General features: G+C 41.6%; 1 protein-coding gene across 14 annotated transcripts; it reads left to right on the top strand.

Moving 5' to 3' along the window:
• Window positions 1–8,804: 8,804 nt before the first annotated feature.
• Window positions 8,805–24,153, top strand: LOC143284599 (translation initiation factor eIF2 assembly protein-like). 14 transcript variants are annotated; one of them, XR_013055581.1, is made up of 15 exons: window positions 8,805–9,119; window positions 9,502–9,570; window positions 10,239–10,296; window positions 11,493–11,531; window positions 12,676–12,771; window positions 13,324–13,430; window positions 16,374–16,507; window positions 17,540–17,668; window positions 18,860–18,888; window positions 19,774–19,869; window positions 21,195–21,329; window positions 22,518–23,053; window positions 23,328–23,360; window positions 23,410–23,447; window positions 23,584–24,153. XR_013055581.1 is itself a non-coding variant. In XM_076591431.1 (13 exons), exons 1-13 carry the CDS (start codon window positions 9,046–9,048, stop codon window positions 22,705–22,707), a joined length of 1,059 nt encoding a protein of 352 aa, XP_076447546.1. In that variant the 5' UTR covers window positions 8,805–9,045; the 3' UTR covers window positions 22,708–24,153. The 14 variants fall into 14 exon arrangements, 4 of the variants coding, with proteins under 4 accessions (XP_076447546.1, XP_076447549.1, XP_076447547.1 ...); XR_013055583.1 differs by lacking the exons at window positions 23,328–23,360; window positions 23,410–23,447 and having other exon boundaries at window positions 22,518–22,606; window positions 22,704–22,769; window positions 23,448–24,153; XR_013055576.1 differs by having other exon boundaries at window positions 23,410–24,153.
• Window positions 24,154–25,803: the final 1,650 nt, after the last annotated feature.

Raw genomic sequence — 25,803 nt, 5'->3', positions numbered from 1 at the left:
GCACAGTGCATGTATAGACAAACACTGAATGTGTTGCACAGTACATGTATAGATAAACACTGAATGTGTTGCACAGTACATGTACTATATAGACAAACACTGAATGTGTTGCACAGTACATGTATAGATAAACACTGAATGTGTTGCACAGTACATGTACTATATAGACAAACACTGAATGTGTTGCACAGTACATGTATATACAATCACTGAATGTGTTGCACAGTACATGTATAGACGAATGTTTTGCACAGTACATGTATAGACAAACACTGAATGTGTTGCACAGTACATGTAATGTATAGACAAACACTGAATGTTGCACAGTACATGTAATGTATAGACAAACACTGAATGTGCTGCACAGTACATGTAATGTATAGACAAACACTGAATGTGCTGCACAGTACATGTATAGTTTCAGTTTCAGCTTCAGCAGCTCACGGAGGCGTCACTGCGTTCGGACAAATCCATATACGCTACACCACATCTGCCAAGCAGATGCCTGACCAGCAGCGTAACCCAACGCGCTTAGTCAGGCCTTGAAAAAAAAAGGTGAATAAATAATAGACAAATACTTTTTTTTTTAAGAAAAAGAAAAAAAAAGAACTATTATAATATGTATAAGGCGCAAAAACTTGATGAAGTCAACTATAAGCGTACTTAAATAAATAAATAATTTTTTTTTAAGTAGTAGTAATAATAATAATAATATAGATAAATAAAAAAGACAACAATGATGATAAATAAGCAAATAAAAGTAAAACATGGAGACACACATTCACACATACACCCACATATGCATAACAGATATGCACCAAACATGCAGTTTCACAGATATGAAAGCACAGTCAAATACACATAAACGTACACGGGCCCCAACACACACACACACACACACACATATTACCCTGCACCTCCTCTATCCCCCTCCTCCACACACTCATTTCTAGGCTACGTATCGCAGCTTCCACGGCACACACACACACACACACACACACACATGAACCCTTACTTGTACAAGCACACACACACACGCCCATATCCCCCACCCCAAACCCCACACACAGATATATATATGCACACCCGCACGTTCCAATGTTCCGTTGCTCCCACAGTGTAGGCATGCATACACACACATACCTCATCTACATCAACCCCCCGCCCCGTGCACAGAACTCTCCTGACACTTGTGTACACTTACACCATCGCGCATGCACAAACGTAATGTGTAGACAAACACTACATGTGTTGTATGGTACCTGTGTTAGGTTGGAATGTAGAGATTGAACAAGTTTTGTTCAGTGCCTCTGTTCAGGAGAAGTCTGGCATTATCCCTAATAACTTCCTCTGATCTGGTTTCAATCGCTACTACAGTGGTAGTTGTTGCAGACTATTTTAACTGATCAACAATACACGAAAGCATGGGATCTCATTTTTGAAACAGACCCGTTTCGCTTGCATCAGGTTGGGAGGTTTTTTGTTTGTTTTTGTTTGGTTGGTTTTTTGTTGTTGTTGTTGTTGCTGTTGTTGTTTGTTTGTTTGTTTGTTTTGTTGACTCACTTGTGTAAACAAAGTGAGTCTGTGTTTTAATCCGGTGTTTGGTTGTCTGTGTGTGTATGTCTGTGTGTCCGTGGTAAACTTTAACATTGCCATTTTCTCTGCAAATACTTTGTCAGTTGACACCAAATTTGGCACAAAAATAGGAAAAATTCAGTCATTTCCAGTCATCTTGTTTAAAACAATATTGCACCTCTAGGATGGGCACACACAAAAAAAGCCAAATTATATGCAAACTGAATTTACTGGTTTTTTTGTTGTTGTTGTTTGTTTGTTTGTTGTTTTGTTTTGTTTTGTTTTGTTGTTGTTTTTTCTCTAAACTTGGCACTTTGATCTGATATTCTGACAACAAGAGCAGTCATTTTTATCATTTTGTGTTCAAACAGGAACTTCTTTTGCTAAGCATGGAAGTTATATTTCTGGTGCATGTCTTTGGTGCAGATAGTAAAAAAGGGAAATTAATCTGTAATTAATGCTAGGGGGGTTAATTTGCTTTAAACTGATCTTTCTCATCTTAAACATTACATTTTGAAATTATACTCAACACATAAAAAGCGTGTGTGTTTTTACTCTCAGTGTACAGGGCTTTCACTATGTTCATTTGCTCAAGTGGTCTTTTTCGGAAAATACTAAAATCAATACTACGAGTGGACTGTATAGATCTATTGGCTGAGCCCTGAAGGTCATGGGCAAAAATCAATTGTGTACACATATTTATACATATTCAAAGCGCGTGCTCATATTCCTCGCGAACGCGAAAGAAGCCATTTTGTTTCAAGTTGTTGACCTGCCTGTTCAATCCTATATTCAATAGACAATGCACGATAACATGTGATGGAAAGTTGGAGAAGGAGACTGTTAAATATTTATTCAGAGAAAGATTTGTGAACGCCTCATCACTTACTGGATTATGCCCCAAACTGCCATAACAATATCAACAAAATCAGTTGGAATCCACAGTTAAAAATAATAAACCATGAGAGTTAATACCCTTGATGAAACGTAAAAATTTCCAGTCTTGACTTTTCTCAAAATGAAGTCCTTTTCACTTCATACGACATTTATAAGTACTTGTACTTGGCTCTACATGTTATTAGTATAACAAAATACTCAATTTTCATATCAACTTTAAAACTATAAAAACAGAATGAACATAAAAGAGAAAATGAATCGGCGGGTGTAACTAAACTTGTACGTACGTCTATCTAGATCCAGAGAAAACGGCTAAATGTTGCAGTGTGATTGCGGCGATAGCCACGTCTCTTTTACCGCTGACTTGAAAAGAATTTTTAATTGCCCTTAAAGATTTTTTGAATGCCCAAGATACACCAGAATAATATTATTTAAAAAGCGTTCTCACTGCGAATACCGCAATCGATTTATCGCCCTTAAAAAAGCATGTTTAAATATTAAATTTTTGAACGTCAGTTAAGGAGCAACGATAGTGTATCGGGTGAGACAATTTCTTCTCACCCGAACACGCGGGGTTCGAATCTGCTGTCAGGACTCTTTTTTTTTCTCTTTGTTTTTGTTTTTGTTTTGTTTTTGTTTTTGTTTTTTTTCTTTTTTACTAACCCAAAGCTTTATAATAACAAATACAGAACACATTTTAACGATTAGATTTCTTTTTTAAGTGTATCACAAGTGAATCTTGAAGGCCTTGCCTCTCTTGTTTTATTTTGTTTTGTTTTTACTTTCACTATTTCAGTCTTTTGCAATGATAATGATGATGATGATGATGATGATGGTGGTGGTGGTGGTGGTGGTGGTGATGATGATGATGGGGTAAAGTGCTGGGGTAGATGATATAGTAAATGGGCTTTTTTTTAACAACTTATCAAAATAAAGCTGAAGAACAAAACTTCATGACAAAGATATGATTTGTTCAATACAAAGCATATCAGTGACAGACAAAACACTTCAGACAAACACTTTTTTTTTTAAATCACTGTATATATGTGCGTACACAGAAAACGAAACGTTTTCTCATTCACAATCTCTTTTACAGTTAATGTTGCCTCTTCCTACACACACACACACACACACACACACACACACACACACACACACACACAATCTCTTTATCACAAGATCTGTTCCTGCTCTGAGTTTCTTCAGTTTGTCTATCCTGCCTGTTGTCTCTCTCTACCTGTTGTCTGTCCTGCCTGTTGTCTGTCTCTACCTGTTGTCTGTCTCTACCTGTTGTCTGTCCTGCCTGTTGTCTGTCTCTACCTGTTGTCTGTCCTGCCTGTTGTCTCTCTCTACCTGTTGTCTGTCCTGCCTGTTGTCTGTCCTGCCTGTTGTCTGTCTCTACCTGTTGTCTGTCCTGCCTGTTGTCTCTCTCTACCTGTTGTCTGTCCTGCCTGTTGTCTGTCCTGCCTGTTGTCTGTCTCTACCTGTCTGTCCTGCCTGTTGTCTGTCTCTACCTGTTGTCTGTCTTGCCTGTTGTCTGGCCTGCCTGTTGTCTGTCTCTACCTGTCTGTCCTGCCTGTTGTCTGTCTCTACCTGTTGTCTGTCTTGCCTGTTGTCTGGCCTGCCTGTTGTCTGTCTCTACCTGTTGTCTGTCTCTACCTGTTGTCTGTCCTGCCTGTTGTCTGTCTCTACCTGTTGTCTGTCTCTGCCTGTCTGTCCTGCCTGTTGTCTGTCTCTACCTGTTGTCTGTCCTGCCTGTTGTCTGTCTCTACCTGTTGTCTGTGTCTGCCTGTCTGTCCTGCCTGCTGTCTGTCTCTACCTATTGTCTGTCTTGCCTGTTGTCTGTCTCTACCTGTTGTCTGTCTTGCCTGTTGTCTGTCTCTACCTGTTGTCTGTCTCTGCCTGTTGTCTGTCTCTACCTGTCAGCCGCAGTCAGTCCATGCTTCATTATTTCTGTCATCATCATCCTCTGATGACGATGAATCATCTTGGCCTTGAAGCTGACCCTGTCGAATGGTAAACATGATTACTTTACTTTTTCTTGACTGCACTAAAAAGAGAGACATAAACACGGACTTGGATGTTTAGTTGAATACAGAGGTGGTGAAAACAAACATTTTGAGAGATAAGCATAGGTATCTTAAATGATGAAAATTAAATCAGAAAAATGTGAAAAGCAATAAGCTGAATTTAGTATTTCTATCTCAAGAGAGAGAGGGGGAGAGAAAATAGGTGAATAAATTGATTGATTAAATTTTCTGAATTAATAGAAGAAGCAAACAGTGCTCTTTTCATTTAGCCCTCGACCTCGAAAGTATAGATTTTTTTTTTAAGAAACAAAACGACAACAAAACTGCATGGAAAGCAGACCAAAAAAATTCACAAGGCTATGTGCTGAAAATAGTATGGAGAGAGACGAGTAAATAACAATAATAATGATGATGATAATAATGGATGTTTATTTAGCTTTTTTTCCAGAAATACTGCTCAAAATGCTTTACATTTCGTTTCACCCCTCCTTCAGAGAGAATTAAGCGGAAGAGGGCATGTGGGCAACGAGAGAAGCGCAAAGCTGGGAGAAGCAAGAACAACGCCAGCGGCAGAAAGCACTGAAGTACAGAATGGAAGCACTGCGCCAGAAGACAAAGCCAGAGTCACGCTGACAGAAAAAGAGCGACACGCGCTTCTTGAGGAAGAAAATCCTGGAAAGTGTAGAGGAATTCGATGGACATAGTCTACGAGTAGATGAAGGAAATAAGGATAATTCTTGTGAAGACCTGCCAAACGTGCTGATCTTATACGACTCCACCATGAAAGGCGTTGAAGGGAAAAGGCTCAGAAAGTCATGCCATTTCCGGACTTCAGTGCGACTTTGCCGAACCCTCACCCACGGAAACAGCAGTTCCTGCAGTCGTTCACTTCCTCCAGAGAAAAACCGGATGTTGTCATCAACTGCAGGATCATCGATTTTGCTAGTGAAGTGAGCAAGTCTATCGTGTCCGTAACTGATGAAAGACACTGCTGATAAAAAAAATTATAAAAAAACAACCTCCCGTGCCAGATTCGGCATCAGCGAGATCACCCCCATGACGGATATGAGAACAGATCTGAGACAACGGCTATTTAATATGATTGTTTGTGACGAACTGTCTGATGTAGCCAACATCTCCTTTGTGAACAGCAGCAATCTGAAAAGCCGCCATCTTCAGGGAAACAACCATAGTCTGAATCGGACAGGACAGGGACCAGTCTGCTGGCAGGCAACGTGGGCCGCCACGTCGGGAGTCTGCTGTGGAAAACACCGGGGAGGGCCACCAGCTGTCCTTCACAGCAGTCTGACCGTGCCCCTTCTGTCTCTCGTGCATCTCGTAGCACTCTGCTCAGTGACTGGCTCATCCCCTTCATTTGATACCACATCCTTGGAGACTCGTCCACCTTGGAACGCCAGAAGAGCATCCAGGACATCACCCATCTTGAGGCTGCCATGACTCTCCCTTGGAACGCCAGATGGACCTCCCACCCAGACAGGCACCCAGGACTGCACTATGCACCCCCTCGGACAGCGAAACCGTCTCAAGACCCAGACCGCCGCGCCGGCTATGACATTAAGGACGCAAGCCAACACATCGTTTCTACACTACCTACTAGTCCATGGCTGGGTTGGACAATCTTAGCAGTGCGCTAGGTCTGCTTTGCGTCAAGAACTCAAGAAGTTAGTGGACTGAATGAGCGAAGACTCTGGAAAAGTCTTAATGCTGAAAAAACTGCTAAGATCACTTATGCAACCCAGCCCATGTTCTTCTGGGACTTGACCTTCTGAACTTTTGACCACCAGAACTTTGACCCCCCAGACCAGTCGAGCTGTCTGTATCCCATGTGTGGCCAGCACCATTGAGACAACACTCAGTCCGTTCTCTCTGCTCTGGGCCAAGTGCTGTCATACTTGCTTCCTCCTACGATTTGACGTCAAACATTTTCTTCATTGTTGCTTTCGTCTGGTTATTGCTTGTCTCAGATGATAATCTTCCATGTTTTACTGTTCTGTTTTTGTTGTTGTTGTTGCTTTGGTGTGTGTTTTTTAGATGCGGTGTAGCGTATATATTGATCAGTCTCCACGCTTTGACACTTCCATGAAGCTGAAAACTGTAGAGAGAAAAAAGCTGTTTTAATAACCATGCAGTATGGAATGAAATTAGTTATCACACACACACACACACACACACACACACACACACACACACACACACACACACACATATATATATATAACTTGATCAACAGAAATGAACAGTTCTCAGCACTGACCAAATGAACTGTTGCTTCTGCAACGTTATGTCAGAAGGTGTGTGTGTGTGTGTGTGTGTGTGTGTGTGTGTGTGTGTGTGTGTGTGAATTACTTGTGTCTATGTGCGCGTGATTAACAAAACTATGCATTATTACAATGGTCTTGTTTTGTTTTTTAAGTCCGAGTGATTTCTTACATTACTAATTAATTACCAACAATCACAGCTAGAACACAAAGTAGAGAAATAATATCATTTTATTCTCACGACGAACTGAATCAGTAAAGACTCGAGTGAGAGAGCGGGTGCAGCTTTGATCGTTATCACAATGTGAGATCTTTCGGCCGTGGCTGCACACTTTAATTTTTTTTTTTTTTTAAACAACAGAAACAACAAACAAAAACCACAACCATTGATGCTCACGTGATACCCACTCTATTATTATTCATAATTATATAGTTATAGTCTGCTGATGAGTCTTCTGCTGCAGAGTTTTGACGTATACGTGTTTTTATACTTTTTTTCTTTTTTTCCCCCTTAATTAATTGTTGTGTTGGGTGGATCTGATAAATAGATTATAGCAAAATGACAATGCAGACTTATTACTTTCGTAAAAAAAATAATGCGTCATCTATCACTGGTTGCTTTTTAACTCACTCAGTACGGCCAGTCCTCTCTTCTCCTCTACACAGACCCCTCGGATGTCCAGTGGGTGTCTGAATGACCCAAACTTTAGCTTCCGTCGTCAGAATTGTGGTATTCTTTGTCAACATTCACCTCTTCAGTATAAGAGCCTTCCACTTGCATTATTTTGATGATGGTAATTGGGCTGAAACACTGTTAACGTCGTCTCTTTCGCCGTTCGTATGGAGGGAGTTAAAGTGGGTGTTTAGTTTCGACGCAGAATTTTATTTATTTATTTATTTTATTTTATTTTTTTATTTTTTTTAATTTTTTTTTTATTTGCTGGAGTTTTGTTGTGAAAAAGGGGGCTCTCTTTGCTAGTTTTCAGTGCAATTATTACTATTATTATTATTATTATAGTTTTATCCTTGTATTGATACTCTAGTGTCGACGTTAATGAAGGTACGTTCAATCAAAGTACCTACCCGTGTTGCTTTGATAGGAATGTGTGTGTGTGTGTGTGTGTGTGTGTGTGTGTGTGTGTGTGTGGGTGGGTGGGTGGGTGAGAGAGAGAGAGAGAGAGAGAGAGAGTGTATGTGTGTCTGAATTGTGTGAGTGTGTGTGTGTGTTGTGTGTGTGTGTGTGTGTGTGTGTGTGTGTGTGTGTGTGTGTGTGTGTGTGTGTGTGCCTGAGTGTGTCGGTGTGTGTGTGTGTGTGTGTGTGTGTGTGTGTGTGTGTGTGTGTGTGTTCGGTAAATTAGCAGTCCAACATCCATATCAAACAGTACTGAGATTTTTCCCGCGGCTTATGCCATTCAATACATGTCGTGATTTTGTATTGTGAAGTGTAGAACCTGTTCAGGGCATGGACTCGATGTATGAAAAAAAAAAAAAAAAAAAAATCAGTGCATATATATTTTCCTCAGAAATAAAGACTTTCGTCTTGTCTTGCCTTGTCCTGTCTTTTCTTGTCATGTGTTGCACTGGAGTACCTTCCCGGGGTGCCACCTCAACCATGAACCACCCATGATCTGTCCTGCATGACATGCTACACTATGGGCCTGTGCGGCCACCTGTTTCATTTCTGTGTTAATAACAGTATGTAAACAAACTCGTGCATCTCTGATTAAACGCAGTTTATTTCAGATACATGATAAAAGGCATATAACTTCGGTTTGTAGATATACTGCCACTTCCCTCAAGACCAATGAGAAGTCAGTGCCATATACGACCTTGTCCAGTACACCAACCTTCCTTGTAAGAACGATATGAAGTAAGCAGCGTGTCCTGTTAATTTTTTATTGTCATCGTCATCATCAGCTTCAAAGTGACGATGACGTTGTTCGGTAAAAACGCATGTTTCTGTTCTGGAAAACATCCTATAATTTGGGTAAGTCCTGGTATTCGGATATTTTGGAATCGGAAATAAGGCCGCATGTCCTGTTGTGAGAAAGCTGTCTTCCGTTTGAAATAATTCTAATCGGACCCCGCAGCGTTCTGCTTGGACAACTGTGTCTGAACTTTAACAAATCTATGGTCCTTTCTCTTGTTCAGGACTAGAAGAGAAGAGGTCAAGTTCGTGTGCACGCCGAAAGAGTAGTGAAGGATTTGCTGTCTTCGATTTCGAAAGTTACTTGAACAAAAAGAAGTGTCAGATTTTCTCCAAAATGAAAGTGGAAGATGTGATGCGATGCAGTTTTTCAACGTGGTATGAAACGTTTGAGGATGTCACGCTTAAGAGGTGGGTGTTTGGCTTGACGTGTTTGGAAAAGTTTGTCACAGCTTGCGATAATTCCGATCCAGTGTTAATAATTGATGTAAGAGGGTCCGTTGATTTCATCATTTTTTCACTGATGAGTTAAAAGAAGAAGAATCCATGGTAGTAATACTACAACATGAGAAGGGGGGCTGGGGTGGGGGAATTGTTCAATAAAGACAAAAGCAATCCAGTTCTTTGAAGGCAATAGTGGAATATTCAGACAGGGAAAAAACAATCTCCATTGCAAATTTAGTAGTTAGGTTCACTTCAAATGGTTCATACAGAGACTACATCATTTTATAACATAACTTTTAACATATCATCATTTCATAAAATGTATTATCTTTCTCTGTTCCAATTCCAGCATAATATTGCCCATTCCCAAAGAGTTTCTGGACTACCTTCATGCCGATTCAGTTGTCCTTCCTGAAGGGTAAGTTTGAAAGTTTCTGCAGTATGTAATTCAAATACACAATAAACACTGATTGTATATCATATTAGAATAACAAAACTCACTTAGAGTCATTTAAGTTTTAATTTCTGTATGTTTAAACAAAACAGTGAAAACTATATGTAACTTGTAGGATAATCTTTTGCATTGTAAATTGAAATCAAAATAGTAGAACTCTGAGAATACTAGCAACAGTTTCAACATATATTTACTGTTTGATTGTAATGAGAAGGTAGAATTTTTCATTATTAAAGATACTGTACATAAGGAAAATAAAGCAAATGAAATGTTATAACTTATAAGCTATTTGAAATTCAAATAGTAGGGCAAATAACTTAAATAAGGTTCAGTTCAATACGTCCAAGAACTGAAGAAAGCTTGAGAATTTTTTTCAACCTGACTACCACCTATTAAAGAATGTGTGTATGAAATCAAGTTACAAATACAAACATGATGTGCAGTGTCTGTGTGAATAGAAATTTAAAGTTTTGATGAATTTGAGTATCATTAAATGTAAATGAAACCCAAAGAAAAGAAAATAGTCGATGTACATGTATGTCTATGTTCAGATGTGTGTGGATGTGTGAATGGAGTATATGATGTATAATTGAACAGTGAATTGTTGTGATGGTTGACCTGCTCTGTTTCAGATCCCACCAAGGGGCATACTCAAGCAGCATTCCAGATGACAGCGAAGATGAAGAAGCAGTAAGATAAGATAAGATAAGAATAACTTTATTATCTCCAACTGGAGAAATTTGGTCAGGTGCATTATCACAACATAGACAAGTAAACAACATGGGGACCATAACTGTAAAAGCCAACAACAGCCCCAACAAATATTACGAAGATACAAATGTAAAAAATATCACATACATCGTTTCATACATACATCCACACACTGCAGGTAATAACTAGTATTCTTAATGTAAAAACAGAAAGAATTAAGAAACATTATTTGAATATAATTATAAACATATCTTTATGATATAGTCATACACCTTTTTGGCTAAAGTCTCTTTCTGACCTCATTCTTTGTTTTTCTTTCCATCTATCTCTTTTTGTGTATGGTATGTGTGTGCACTATGTGTGTCTGTATATCACGTGTCATATGTGTGGTGTGTATGTGTACACATGTATTTGAGGTGTATGTCTTTTTTTTTCACAATGTCAGTCACTAAATCAGCATGCCATTTGTGGTGCATATACATCCTACTTATGTCTGTGTCAATATCATGTTTATTTTTAATGATATGGATACTGAAATAGCGCCTACTCGGTCAGAGACGAAACTTTAAGCACTTTACAAACTCTGAGTCATTTGTACAACATGGGTAGAACCGACTGATGGCTGCCACTGGGCGCTCATCATTCATTTCCTGTCATTTAATCAGATTTCAGGCATGCACACATACTTAGACAGACATGTAACATTTTATGTCTATGACCATTTTGTTTATTTAACCCGCCATGTTTGCAGCCATACCCCATTTTCGGGGGTGTGCATGCTGGGCACATTCTTGTTTCCATAACCCACTGAACTCTGACGTGGATTGCAGGATCCCTAACGTGCGTATTTGATCTTCTTCATGCATATGCACACAAAGGGGGTTCAGGCACTAGCAGGTCTGTGTATATGTTGACCTGGGAGATCAGAAAAAATCTCCACACTTTACCCACCTGGTGCCATTACAGATATTCGAACCTTGGACCCTTAGAGTGAAAGTCCAATGTAACTGCACCCGTTATTCTAGTGTTATGACTGTGTGAGGGAGAAAGAGAGAGAGATAACATTAATCAGTTACATACGTATACATAATATATGGAAATGCAGTCCAGTTTCAGTTGCACATTCATTTGTCTGACTGCCATCTCACTGTCAACTCACAGTTTGTGTGCTTCAGGTGGACTGGACATCCAGTGCAGACTGTAAAGAAGCCAAGGTATGTTTTGAATAGAGTAACTGTGGGGGGGAAACTTTTTATGTTGTGTTTTGTGTTGTGTTGTGTGGTTATGTCAAAGATTAAACAGCAGACAAGACAGAGAACATAAAAAGAGACAAGAACATCAAACACATCTATACTATTACTAAGGTCACACTCACTCAAAGTCTGAAGGTGTACAAATGATGATTAATTCAATTAATCACTTTGACTAAAGAACTACTAGTACGAGGAAAAAATATTAATAATGTCCACACTTTTCAACACATATGTAGGTCTCCACTAAAACTTGTAAACAACTCCTCCTTAAAAAATCATAACCTCATGAAAAGTATTTCCAGAGAAAGTGACAGTGTTAAAGCTTATTATGGACACACAGATAGACAACAGATTACTGGGCCTGTTACATAATCTCACTTTGCTTGCACAAATGAGTCAAAAATGAAATACAAATCATGGTAAATAAAAGTAGTTTTTAGCGTTTACATTGTGTTACCAAAGGTAATTATTTGTGTGTTTTTTCCATTGTAATCCTTTTTTATGTTTGTTTTTCTTCATCAAGTAAGCACATTCTGTGGATTTTTCCATCATTTGTTCCTATGATACTTTCTGGCGCATGTACATCGGTCAGGCATCTGCTTCTTTTTTCTTTTTCTTTTTTTCTTTTTTTTTTTTTTAGGCAGATATGATGTAGCATTCATGGATCAGTGGGCGCGCTTTGACACCTCTTTGAAAGTGAAAGTGGAACAGACCACCTCACGATCTTTGCCACTCTCCCTCATTTCATTCTTTGAAAACTGGTCTGAAAACAAATCTTTTTGAAAACGTGTATGCATAGATCTTCCATGCCTTTCCAGTGACATTCACTTATAAGCCATACAAATTGTGTGTGTGTGTGTGTAATTAAGTAATGTAATACGTGTAGCCTTTGAATCTGTTTCATGCTTATGAGCGTTATATCATTGTCTTTTTTCTTCTTTTATTTGTAAGTTATTGTGTGTGTGTGTTTAATGTTTATTGTAAAGCACTATGAGCTCCCTTTAAGGGAGGAAAGCACTCAACAAGTATCCATTATTATTATGATTATTGTTAAGATGTTGTGGGCAGATAAGTATGACTGTACAGCATGAGTGTTGTGTTTCAGATGCCGGACTGTGCGGGGTTCCTGCAGCAGGTGGACACAGCCATCAGACAGCTGGGCGGGACAGTCTTCCCCAAACTGAACTGGAGCTCTCCACAGGTAAGATGGTGCTCAGTCAGGATTATTGTCTTACTTTGGTCTCGGTCTGGTGTAGTGTGTGTGTGTGTTGGGGGTGGGGGTGGGGTGTCTGTGTGTGTGTGTGTGTGTGTGTGTGCGTACTTCATATTATGTGTGTGTGTGTGAGTGTTTGAGTATATATGTGTGTGTTAGTCTGTGTGTGTGTTTATGTGTGTGTTTGCATGCACACAACTCACAAGGAAATGTTTGTGCACAGGTGTGGGTTATGTGATCTGTATGACCATTTACATCTGTGCATAATTGTTATAAGCATATATTATATGTACTAACAGATTTATGTATGAATCGGTTTGTGATCATGTGTATGTCACTATGTGTGTCTGTGTGTGTCTGTATGTATGTACATGTGTCTCTGTGTGCGTGTGTGTATCACCATGTGTGTATGTATGTACATTTGTGTGTGTGTGTGTCACCATGTGTATGTGTGTGTGTCACTGTGTATGTGTGTGTGTCACTGTGTGTGTCACCATGTATGTGTCACTGTGTGTGTCACCATGTGTGTGTGTGTCTCAGGACGCCAGCTGGGTGTCACTGAACAATTCCCTGCAGTGTTGCCACGCCAGTGATGTGTGTCTTCTGTTGAAGAGCTCCAACTTCATCGCTCATGATTTGTCACAGCCGTGAGTACAGGAGTGTTCTTTGTTATCAGTAAAATGATTCTTCCTCTTCTTGACCTTCTCCTTCTCCTCCTCTTGCTTCTTCTTCTCCTCCTCCTCCTGCTTCTTCTCCTCCTCCTCCTGCTTCTTCTTTTCTACTTCTTTTTTGGTATTCATGGGCTGCACCTTTTGAGTACACTTATATATATGTAAATGAGAGTGGGGTTTTGGGGTTTTTTGTTGTTGTTTTTTTTAATTCATGAATGTTTTTATCACACCTTGCTGGCAGCCATACTCTGTTTTCAGGAGTTTGCATGCTGGGTTTGTTTTTGTTTCTATTACCCACCTTGTGCTGATAACAGGATCTTTGACTTGCACATTTGATCTTCTGCAAGCATATACACATGAAAGGGGATCAGGAACCAGTAGCTCTGCTCATCTGTTGACCTGGGAGACTGGAAAATCCTCCACCCTTTACACACCAGATGCTATGACCAGGATTCAAACCGAGGACCCAGACTGAAAGTCAGATGCTTTGACCACTTGGCACATCACTGTAAAATGATTGGGAATGCTGAGATGAAGAGAGTTAAACTGTAAGTATCTGACACAAAAGGTGGATCCATCACAGACGCAGCATTTACACTGAGAACCACAGGCACCTGAAAAGATGGAGGCTGTTTGTCTCTGTCAGGCTGGCTGCTGAATGAAGAGGAAATGTTTCAGTGTGCCAGACCAGACCCCCAAGTGTTGCCTTTCCAAAACGCAATTTCATAGTCGGGTGGTTTTTTGGGGGGGGGGGGGGGGGTTTGTGTGTGTGTGTTTTTTTTGGTTTTTGTTTTTTGTTTTTTTAACCCCTTTAAGGGGTTATGGCTTTCTGTTTTGAATTCTTGGTCTCTGTGTGTGTGTGTGTGTGTGTGCATGCGTGTGTCTGTGTTCTTTTTTTTCTTTCTTTTTTTTTTTATCAGACAAGAACAAAAGAAAAGAAAACTGCTGGGAATGAAAAAGGTGTGTGTGTGAGAGAGAGAGAGAGTGTGTGTGTGTGTGTGTGTGTAATTGTGTATGTGTGTGAGTTTGTGTGTGTGTATGTGTAATTGTGTATATGTGTGAGTTTGTGTGTGTGTGTGTGTGATTATGTATGTGTGTGAGTTTGAGAGTAGAAACTCTTGTTGGTGTGTGTGTACAAACAAGGGTTATTTTGTTGGTTGTTTTAGCTTCTTCAAGTGCCTGTCTTGTACTGTGTTTAGATGCAAGATACAGAATACTTTGTCATCCCTAAAGGAGAAATTGTTGACAGGTTTATACACTGTGAGGACAGAGAGTTGGTGTTGACAGGTTTATACACTGTGAGGACAGACAGGTGGTGTTGACAGGTTTATACACTGTGAGGACAGACGGTTGATGTTGACAGGTTTATACACTGTGAGGACAGACAGTTGGTGTTGACAGGTTTTTACACTGTGAGGACAGACAGTTGGTGTTGACAGGTTTATACACTGTGAGGACAGACAGTTGGTGTTGACAGGTTTTTACACTGTGAAGACAGACAGTTGGTGTTGACAGGTTTATACACTGTGAGGACAGACAGTTGGTGTTGACAGGTTTATACACTGTGAGGACACAGTTGGTATTGACAGGTTTATACACTGTGAGGACAGACACTGTGAGGACAGAGTTGGTGTTGACAGGTTTATACACTGTGAGGACAGACAGTTGGTGTTGACAGGTTTATACACTGTGAGGACAGACAGTTGGTGTTGACAGGTTTATAGACTGTGAGGACAGACAGTTGGTGTTGACAGGTTTTTACACTGTGAAGACAGACAGTTGGTGTTGACAGGTTTATACACTGTGAGGACAGACAGTTGGTGTTGACAGGTTTATACACTGTGAGGACACAGTTGGTATTGACAGGTTTATACACTGTGAGGACAGACACTGTGAGGACAGAGTTGGTGTTGACAGGTTTATACACTGTGAGGACAGACAGTTGGTGTTGACAGGTTTATACACTGTGAGGACAGAGAGTTGGTGTTGACAGGTTTATACACTGTGAGGACAGACAGTTGGTGTTGACAGGTTTATACACTGTGAGGTCAGACAGTTGGTGTTGACAGGTTTATACACTGTGAAGACAGACAGTTGGTGTTGACAGGTTTATACACTGTGAGGACAGACAGTTGGTGTTGACAGGTTTATACACTGTGAGGACAGACACTGTGAGGACAGAGTTGGTGTTGACAGGTTTATACACTGTGAGGACAGAGTTGGTGTTGACAGGTTTATACACTGTGAGGACAGAGAGTTGGTGTTGACAGGTTTATACACTGTGAGGACAGACAGTTGGTGTTGACAGGTTTATACACTGTGAGGACAGACAGTTGGTGTTGACAGGTTTATACACTGTGAGGACAGACATTTGGTGTTGACAGGTTTATACACTGTGAGGACAGACAGTTGGTGTTGACAGGTTTATACACTGTGAGAACAGACACTGTGAGGACAGAGTTGGTGTTGACAGGTTTATACACTGTGAGGACAGACAGTTGGTGTTGACAGGATTATACACTGTGAGGACAGAGGTGGTGTTGACAGGTTTATACACTGTGAGGACAGACACTGTGAGGACAGACAGTTGGTGTTGACAGGTTTATACACTGTGAGGACAGACAGTTGGTGTTGACAGGTTTATACACTGTGAGGACAGACACTGTGAGGACAGACAGTTGGTGTTGACAGGTTTATACACTGTGAGGACAGACAGTTGGTGTTGACAGGTTTATACACTGTGAGGACAGACAGTTGGTGTTGACAGGTTTATACACTGTGAGGACAGACAGTTGGTGTTGACAGGTTTATACACTGTGAGGACAGACAGTTGGTGTTGACAGGTTTATACACTGTGAGGACAGACAGTTGGTGTTGACAGGTTTATACACTGTGAGGACAGACAGTTGGTGTTGACAGATTCATACACTGTGAGGACAGAGAGCTGGCGTCAAAGGACGTAGTGATTCAGCATGACCTAGTGCTGCGTCGCTGGGCTGACATCAACAACAGCCATGAATTTCGCTGTTTTGTGCGCCATGGGAAACTGATAGGTCAGTTCTTTTTCTCTGTGTGTGTGTGTGTGTGTGAGAGAGAGAGAGAGAGAGAGAGAAGTATTTATGTCAGTGGGGTCTGTGTGTCTGCGGATGCATGTGTAAAGGGAGAGGGAAGTACAATTGTTAGATTATGTTTTACATGCATGATGCATTGTGTGATGAGTGTAGTTTCAGTTTCAGTTACACTTTCTTAAGGAGGCTTCACTGCATTCAGACAAATCCATATACGCTGCACAACATCTACTAGGCAGATGCCTGACAGCAGCATGACCCAACGAGCTTGTCAGGCCTTGAGTGCATGCATGTATGTTTGTGTACCTGTCAGAGTGGATTTCTTCTCACAGAATTTTGCCAGAGGACAACACTTTCGTTGTCATGGGTTCTTTTTCAGTGAGCCAAGTGCATGCAGCACAAGGGACTTTGGTTTATCATCACATCCGAATGACTAGACACTCAGTTTGATTTTCCAGTCAAACATGGGGGGAAAGGGTGAGAGCAGGAATTGAACCCAGACCCTCATAGACACTGTACCGGAAAGTAAGCTGCTTCTTCTTCTTCTGCGTTCGTGGGCTGGAACTCCCACGTTCACTCGAATGTACACGAGTGGGCTTTTACGTGTATGAGCGTTTTTACCCCGCCATGTAGGCAGCCATACTCCGCTTTCGGGGGTGTGCATGCTGGGTATGTTCTTGTTTCCATAACCCACCGAACGCTGACATGGATTACAGGATCTTTAACGTGCGTATTTGATCTTCTGCATGCATTTACACACGAAGAGGGTTCAGGCACTAGCAGGTCTGCACATATGTTGACCTGGGAGATCGTAAAAATCTCCGCCCTTTACCCACCAGGCGCCGTCATCGTGATTCGAACCCGGGACCCTCAGATTGAAAATCCAACGCTTTAACCACTCGGCTATTGCGCCGTCATGGAAAGTAAGCATCTTTACCATTCTGCCACCTTGGTGAGCATAACTCTTTGATTCTAACATCGTCTATGGTCCAGTTTGTTTGGTTTCCACCCCTGCAGGAATCTGCCCGAGAAACCACTCCAAGTTTTTCCAGCACATTGTGGACAGCCGGCCAGAGATCCAGGAGGACATTGAAGAGTTCTTTGAGGAGGTGGTGGATGGGAACTTCACCATGGAACCTGGCTCTTGTGAGTTAACAGTTTCTGGGTAATGTGTGTTTTCAGGGGTGTGTACACTGGGTAGGTTCTTGTTTCCATAACCCGCTGAACATTGACATGGATTACGGCATCTTAAACGTGCTTATTTGATCTTCAGCATGTGTATACATAAAGGGGTTTCAGGGTACTTGCAGGTTTGTTGATCAGGGAAATCCGAAAAAAACCTCCACCCTTATTAATGAAACCCACCAGGTGCTGTGACTGGGATCCAAACCCACAGTCCTCAAATTGAGAGTCCAGTGTTTACCCACTCGGCTGTTTTGCCCATCTCTCCCTCAGTTTCATTGTTGATCCGTTTCTTGAAGTTTTCTTTTTGCCTGGTGCGGAAATTAATGACCTGCTTGTCGGATATTCTCCTAATCTTCATACACCCATAGAAGAAGGCAGGTCTTGGCGGGACAGCACCTAACTGGCTGGGGGATGCTCAGCTTGGGCGGGCGGTAGCTGTCCAGTGGGACGCAAGGGTCCCTCCCACTGTCAGAAGCAAACCCTGGTGTCAGCTCTACGCAAATTGAGCACTAACTTATAACCGGTAACTGTTGCTTCACGTGTTGTTCCGACACTAGTGCTAGTAGCGAAGCTGGAGTGTCCTCTCCAGGTTTTACGTGCAAGGTGCAAGGTGTTTGTGGATGGATGGACGGATATAAGCCTGGGCAATGTAATATGGAAGACCGGCTGTTGCCCATGCAGCTTGTCCCCCCTCTCCACCTCTCTGACGGATCCAAAGGAACAGCAAGGCTGTTACATTTTGGTGCCAACGTGGCCGCAGGAGCTGCCGAAAAGTGACAGAGTTTGCCATCCGGATTTTCTGTCAGGGTTTACTCCCTTAGCTAGGTGGCTGCAGGTAGCTCTCCAGAGCTGGCGCCCATTGATGGGTCATTTAGTTCCAGCAGGGAGTCTAGCCACCCTCCTCACCATCCTCCTGAGAGGACTGGTGGCGGTGCTGGTTTAGTTGCCAGCATTTCAACCCTGTGACAGGTAGTGCTGGGATCCAGGTTACCAGTAGCAGATATATCTATCTGACCTGACATAATAAATAATAAATAGGTATGACGAAATAAGAATTTTCTGTTATTAATGGTGCTCATCTGTTTTTCATAATTTTATTACTAAAATCATCTTGAAACCAGGAGGGCTAAACATATGTGTTGCTTTTTTCAGATACTTTTGATGTATGGAGAAGGAAGAAGGTAATTTTCTTGTGTTTGTGTGTGTGTGTGTGTGCAGTCTGTGATACGTGTCAAAGCATAAACGCGTAATGCACACCAGATTGTTGCTGTGTGTGTCTATGTGAATTGTGTATGTCTTTGTGTCTCTGTGTGTGTGCATTGGGTATGTTTTAGAATGGGTAGCAAAATGTTCATTGATTGCTTTGCCTCTGTACTGTGTTCTAAGTCATGGTGCTGGTTTTGCTTCTCTCTCTGTCTCTGTCTGTCTGTCTGTCTGTCTGTCTCTCTCTCTCACACACACACACACACACATACACACTCTCTCTCTCTCTCTCACTCTCTCTGTCTCTTTCTGTCTCTCACTGTCTCTCTCTCTCTTTCTGTCTCTCTCTCTCTCTCTCTCTATCTGCATTCATTTTCTGCCATCTCCATACCTTTCTCATTTTTGTATTTTCATTGTCTGTGGAGTAAAGTAGCTTCACGTTATCAGAGAACTAATGATATACAAACAGAACACACACACACACACACACACACACACACACACACACACACACACACACACAAAATGAAAAGAAAATGACATGGGAGGGGTTGGGGGAAACAGACTTCTTACAGACTCATTGTAATGATAAATTGCTTTGAGAAAAATTTCTGTTTCCCTCACTTTCCCCCACCTCATAGTTGTAGAGGCCTTTGTTTGTTTGTTTATTTTGATTAAAGTTCAGAGCCATATAATTTTACAGCCTAGAACACTGTGAAGACTGGGAGTGCCTTCCATAGTTTGTAGCGTATTCATAAATGTAACATAGCATATGACAACAAAAAATTTTCAGACAGAATAAAAGTGTGCTGAATGATCTAGCTGATAAGTCTCCACTGCAAAACCACAGCTTTTTGTTCCAGAATGAAGTGGTGTTGATAGACTTCAACCCCTATGGCCCTGTCACCGATGCCTTGCTCTTCGACTGGAACGAGCTGACTGCCTACAATGAGTCAGATGTGAGTCACTTCATATCATGCTCTGCAAACACTGTTACATGTCTCTTCACCAGGTACAGAAGAATCCAGGCCACAAAAAAGGTAGATCTTGATTAACTGACCAAACCAAAGGATGGCCTTTCACGCCCCTTCTTCACCATTGCTGTCATTCTGAGCTGGTTGAAAAGGGCTTTGTGTGGGATGGACAGTTGATGGGAATTATCACAGTGGAATATCTTGGCGTTTACTTCTTTGAACTGTCCGACAGTCCTCCCCATTCTTTCACCTCTCTTCCTGCTGCAGAATTAAAACAGTTGAATTATTTTAGTGCTGTTTGTTGGTGTGGAGGGTGGGGACAGGTTGATGCTGTTTTATGGCGGATTGGTTTTGTGGGGAATTTTTTGGTTGTCCAGGCTTTGTCCACAATTGTTTGTGTGGCATTGCTCCCATGCTGTTCATCCGAAGTGCCCCCCACCCCCATCCCCCGCCCCCTCCCCAAACCCCTCACACAGCCTCATCTGGCTTGTCTGCCACAGTCCTCATGCCAGCATTGAGCAGTCCATAGAGAGCTGTCAGTGTCAGGTCAGCATGAGGCTGCAGGCAGGAGGAGACCCTGCACAGATGCTGAGACACTTTAGGGGTGCTGATTGCATGTGTGTGGGGGGGGATGGGGTGGAGGTTGTTACATATTCCACAGAGTGAAGCATTACGTTAACATGTAGAATTAGTCAGAATCATGCTTCAGGTGACAGTTTTGTTTCCCTTGCCTGCACATGATTCTATGCGTAGGTCAGGTTCCACTTTTTATTAAAAAAAACTTATAAGGCAGATACAATGATTATGATAATAATGAATACTTATGTAGCACACTATCCAGAAATCTGCTCTAGGTGCTTCACAAAACACTTTTGTTTACATAACACATTACATCAATGTTACGCACACACACTAAAATGTGACTAACGAACTACACACACGCACGCTTTCACACACACACCAGACACACACACACTGCACACATACATTTTATCATACATATGTACATAGCAGCTGCCTTCCACACATAGGCACACACAAATACATACATGCAAAAGCAGATGAACACACAGACACTCGTATGCACACACACACACACACACACACACACTACACATGCGCACAATCAAACATACAAACACACACAATTACACATCATACATATGCATGTGCAGGCTGAGGGAAGAGGTGAGTTTTGATACCATATTTGAAAGAGGCGAGGGGGTAGTGTATAGTGCAGGGTATATGGATCATACCTCCTTGATACTGATACTTTTTCGCCAGCTCTGTATGTGTGCATGTGTGTGCAGGGACTGACGTTCCGTATTGTGGAGAGTGAGAATGGCGTACAGCCCAGCATCCTGTCTCAGTTTGGCATGCCCACAGACTTTGTCGACCTGGCCACAGGGCAAGATCCTTTCAAACTCATGGACCTCATGAAACTGGTGGGTGCAAAATGTCAATGGTTTATTCTGACTTTCTCCCTCTTCTTCTCCTTCTTTGTTCATGGTCTGCGACTCCTACGTTCACTCATATACATGAGTGGGCCTTTACTTCTGTGATCCTTTTTACCCCTGCCATGTAGGTGGTCATACTCCGTTTTCTGAGGAGTACATGCTGGGTATGTTCTTGTTTCCATAACCCACCAAACACTGACATGGATTACGGGATCTTTAACGTGCGTATTTGATCTTCTGCACGTGCATACACACAAAACAGCGTTCAGGCACTAGCGGGGTCTGCACATCTGTTGACCTGGAAAAATCTCCACCTTTTACCGACCAGGTGCTTTGACTGGGATTAGAACCTGAGACTCTCAATTGAAAGTCCAACGCTTTGACCACTCTTCTGTTGCACCCACCACATACAGCTCGGAGTGTACCTATGTCTCTTGTTATGAACTGATGTATCTGATTTCTTTTTGTTTCTGATTAAGGACAATTTTCTGGTTTTAAAGTGGACAATAAAAGACATATTGTACTGGTGCTGGGTTGATCTGGTTCCAAATGCATGTTTTATTGTAGGGAGGCTGTTTGCCATATATATGCATGTAGCAGAGTGCTTGTGAGTGTCTGTGTATTCATGCCTGTGTGTGCGTGTGTGAGTGCATGTTGCAGGGATGTGTCTTCCAGAGGACGTCATGGGTGGTGGGTGGTGGTTCAATGGAGGTTCTGTGCATGTGTGTGTTCTGGCACAGTGTGTGTGTGTGTGTGAGGGGTGGGGTTGGGGCACATGGAGGGGGGGAGAGGGTAGGAGGAGGGAGGGACGAGATGTAAAGTGCTTTGAGCAGTATTTCCGGAAAAATGCGCTGTATAATGTCATTATTATTAATGGTGTTACTGACTCATCTTTCTTGATGCACTTTTCAGCTCATAGCCTTGTAATGTTTTTTTACCTGCTTTTCCATGTAGGTTTGTTGTTTTGTCATTCTTTTTTTTCTTTTTCCCCGAATTTCCATTTTTGTCCCTTTTGAGGGCAAAATGAAAAGAAGGGCAGTTGTTGCCTATTCTGTTAGTGTTACTCTCAGAAAATGAAATAGATTAATCATTCATTTATTCTCTCTCTCCTTGACTCTGTCTGTCCTTGTTGTGCAGCCAGGACAAACTAAACTAATTGTATCTACCATCCGACAGGGTCAGCTTCAAGGCCAAGATGATTCATCGTCATCAGAGGAGGAGGAGGACAGAAATGGCGAAGCATGGACTGACTGTGCAACCGACAGGTAGAGACAGACAACAGGCAGGACAGACAGGTAGAGACAGACAACAGGCAGGACAGACAACAGGTAGAGACAGACAGCAGGTAGAGATAGACAACAGGTAGAGACAGACAACAGACAAGACAGACAACAGGTAGAGACAGACAACAGGCAAGACAGACAACAGGTAGAGACAGACAACAGGCAAGACAGACAACAGGTAGAGACAGACAGCAGGCAGGACAGACAACAGGTAGAGACAGACAACAGGTAGGACAGACAAGACAGACAGGTAAAGACAGACAACAGGCAGGACGGACAACAGGTAGAGACAGACAACATGTAGAGACAGACAACAGGCAGGACAGACAGGTAGAGACAGACAACAGGCAGGACAGACAACAGGTAGAGACAGACAACAGACAAGACAGACAACAGGCAAGACAGACAACAGGTAGAGACAGACAACAGGCAAGACAGACAACAGGTAGAGACAGACAACAGGCAAGACAGACAACAGGTAGAGACAGACAACAGGCAAGACAGACAACAGGTAGAGACAGACAGCAGGCAGGACAGACAACAGGTAGAGACAGACAACAGGTAGGACAGACAACAGACAAGACAGACAGGTAAAGACAGACAACATGCAGGACGGACAACAGGTAGAGACAGACAACATGTAGAGACAGACAACAGGCAGGACAGACAGGTAGAGACAGACAACAGGCAGGACAGACAACAGGTAGAGACAGACAGCAGGCAGGACAGACAACAGGTAGAGACAGACAACAGGCAAGACAGACAACAGGCAGGACAGACAACAGGTAGAGACAGACAACAGACAGGTAGCGACAGACAACAGGTAGAGACAGACAACAGGTAGAGACAGACAACAGGTAGGACAGACAGGTAGAGACAGACAACAGGGACAGGTAGAGATAGACAACAGGCAAGACAAACAACAGGTAGAGACAGACAACGGGCAAGACAGACAACAGGTAGAGACAGACAGGTAGAGACAGACAACAGACAGACACAGACAACAGACAAGACAGACAGCAGGTAGAGACAGACAGCAGGCAGGACAGACAGGTAGAAACAGACAACAGGTAGGACAGACAACAGGTAGAGACAGACAGGTAGAGACAGACAACAGGTAGGACAGACAGGTAGAAACAGACAACAGGTAGGACAGACAGCAGGCAGGACAGACAGGTAGAAACAGACAACAGGTAGGACAGACAGCAGGCAGGACAGACAGGTAGAAACAGACAACAGGTAGAGACAGACAGGTAGAGACAGACAACAGGGACAGGTAGAGACAGACAACAGGCAGGAGAGACAGACAACAGAAGAAAGAGCAGGAAGAGATCTTGTGATAAAGAGACAGTGTTTGTGTGTGTGTGTATGCATACGTTTGTGCATGCGTGTGTGTGTGTGCATGTGTATGTCTGTGTGTGTTTGTATAGGTAGACACAACATTTAACTTCAAAAGAGATTATATGAATGAGAAAATGTTTTGATTTCTGTGTATGTACATAAATACAGTGATTAAATTTTCAAAAGTGTGCACGTCTGAAGTGTCTCGTCTGTCATTAATGCACTTTGCATTGAACAAGTCATATCCTTGTCATGAAGTTCTGCCGTTAGGCTTTATTTTGATAACTTGTAAAAAAAAAAATGTTTTAATTAATTTTCAAAAAATCCCATTTACTATCTTATCTACCACAGCAATTTGGCATCATCATCATCATCATCAACATCATCATCATCATTACAAAAGACTGAAAGCAAAACAAAAAAACCCAGCAACCTGATACAAGCAAAGCGGGTCTGTTTCAAAAATGAGATCCCATGTTTGCATGTATTGTTGATCAGTTGAAACAGTCTCTGAAACAACTACCACTGTAGTAGCTATAGAAACCAGATTAGAGGAACTTATTAGGGATAATGCCAGACTTCTCCTGAACAGAGGCGCTGAACAAAGCTTGCTCACCCTCTACATTCCAACCAACACAGGTACCATACAACACATTCAGTGTTTGTCTCTACAGTACAGGTATTGTGCTACACATTCAGTGTTGGTCTGTACATGTACTGTGCAACACATTCAGGGTTCATCTATACAGTACATGTACTGTGCAACACATTCAGGGTTCATCTATACAGTACATGTACTGTGCAACACATTCAGGTTTCGTCTGTACGGTACAGGTACTGTGCAACACATTCAGTGTTTGTCTATACATTACATGTTCTGTGCAACACATTCAGTGTTTGTCTATACAGTACATGTTCTGTGCAACACATTCAGTGTTTGTCTATACAGTACATGTACTGTGCAGCACATTCAGTGTTTGTCTATACATGTACTGTGCAACAAATCCAGGTCTTTCATTATCATCAATAAGAGTGGCAGTATCAGCTACAGTTTATCAGAAGTTAAAAAGGTAGCAGCAAAATTTGAAATTGTAGGAAATGAGAGTGAGAAAGTTGGTGTGTGTGCATTCATGTGTGCAAATGTGTGTGCGTGTGAACGGTGTCAAGTCAAGTGAAAGTAAAAAATTATCTTTATTGTCAAGTCAAAAATGATGCATGTATTCATTGAGGGTAAAAGAATAAGTGTATACAGCTTTTTTACATCCTGCCCTAGAAAAAAAAAGAAAATATAAAAAAGGAAGAAATGGGGGCATTGGGGGTCGGGAAAGGATAACAGAAATAAACAGTTATACGTAACACAAAAAAATTCTCTCGAAAAAACAACTAAAACAATACGAGCATAAGTAGCAAATAAATGTACACATATGGTACTGACACAATTATGACGTGTAATGCGAAAAATGTGTGTGTGTGTGTGATATGCAAAACAAGCTATCCAACAAGTGATTTAAGCAATATCAAAACTTTATAAAAAAAAAAAAAATCAAATATTTGTCAATGTCTTTGTTACCAAACTACACACACAAACACACACACACATACACACACACATCACACACACACACCACTCCAAACGACTTCAAATCATCAGTTTTATTCATAGACAAGGTCATTATAATGCTTTCTACGAAAGTTCCACATTGCAGTACACATAATCTGACAACAACAACACTGCATATCACAGTTATAACACGTCAGCAGTTTGGGACATCAACATCACCACCATCATCATCAGCTATGCAGCTCAATACAGCTCAACAGATGGTTTTACTCTTATG

Source organism: Babylonia areolata, chromosome 8 (genome assembly GCF_041734735.1).
Source record: "Babylonia areolata isolate BAREFJ2019XMU chromosome 8, ASM4173473v1, whole genome shotgun sequence".
NCBI lineage: Eukaryota > Metazoa > Mollusca > Gastropoda > Neogastropoda > Buccinidae > Babylonia > Babylonia areolata.
This window is presented reverse-complemented; position numbering and strand designations above follow the sequence as displayed.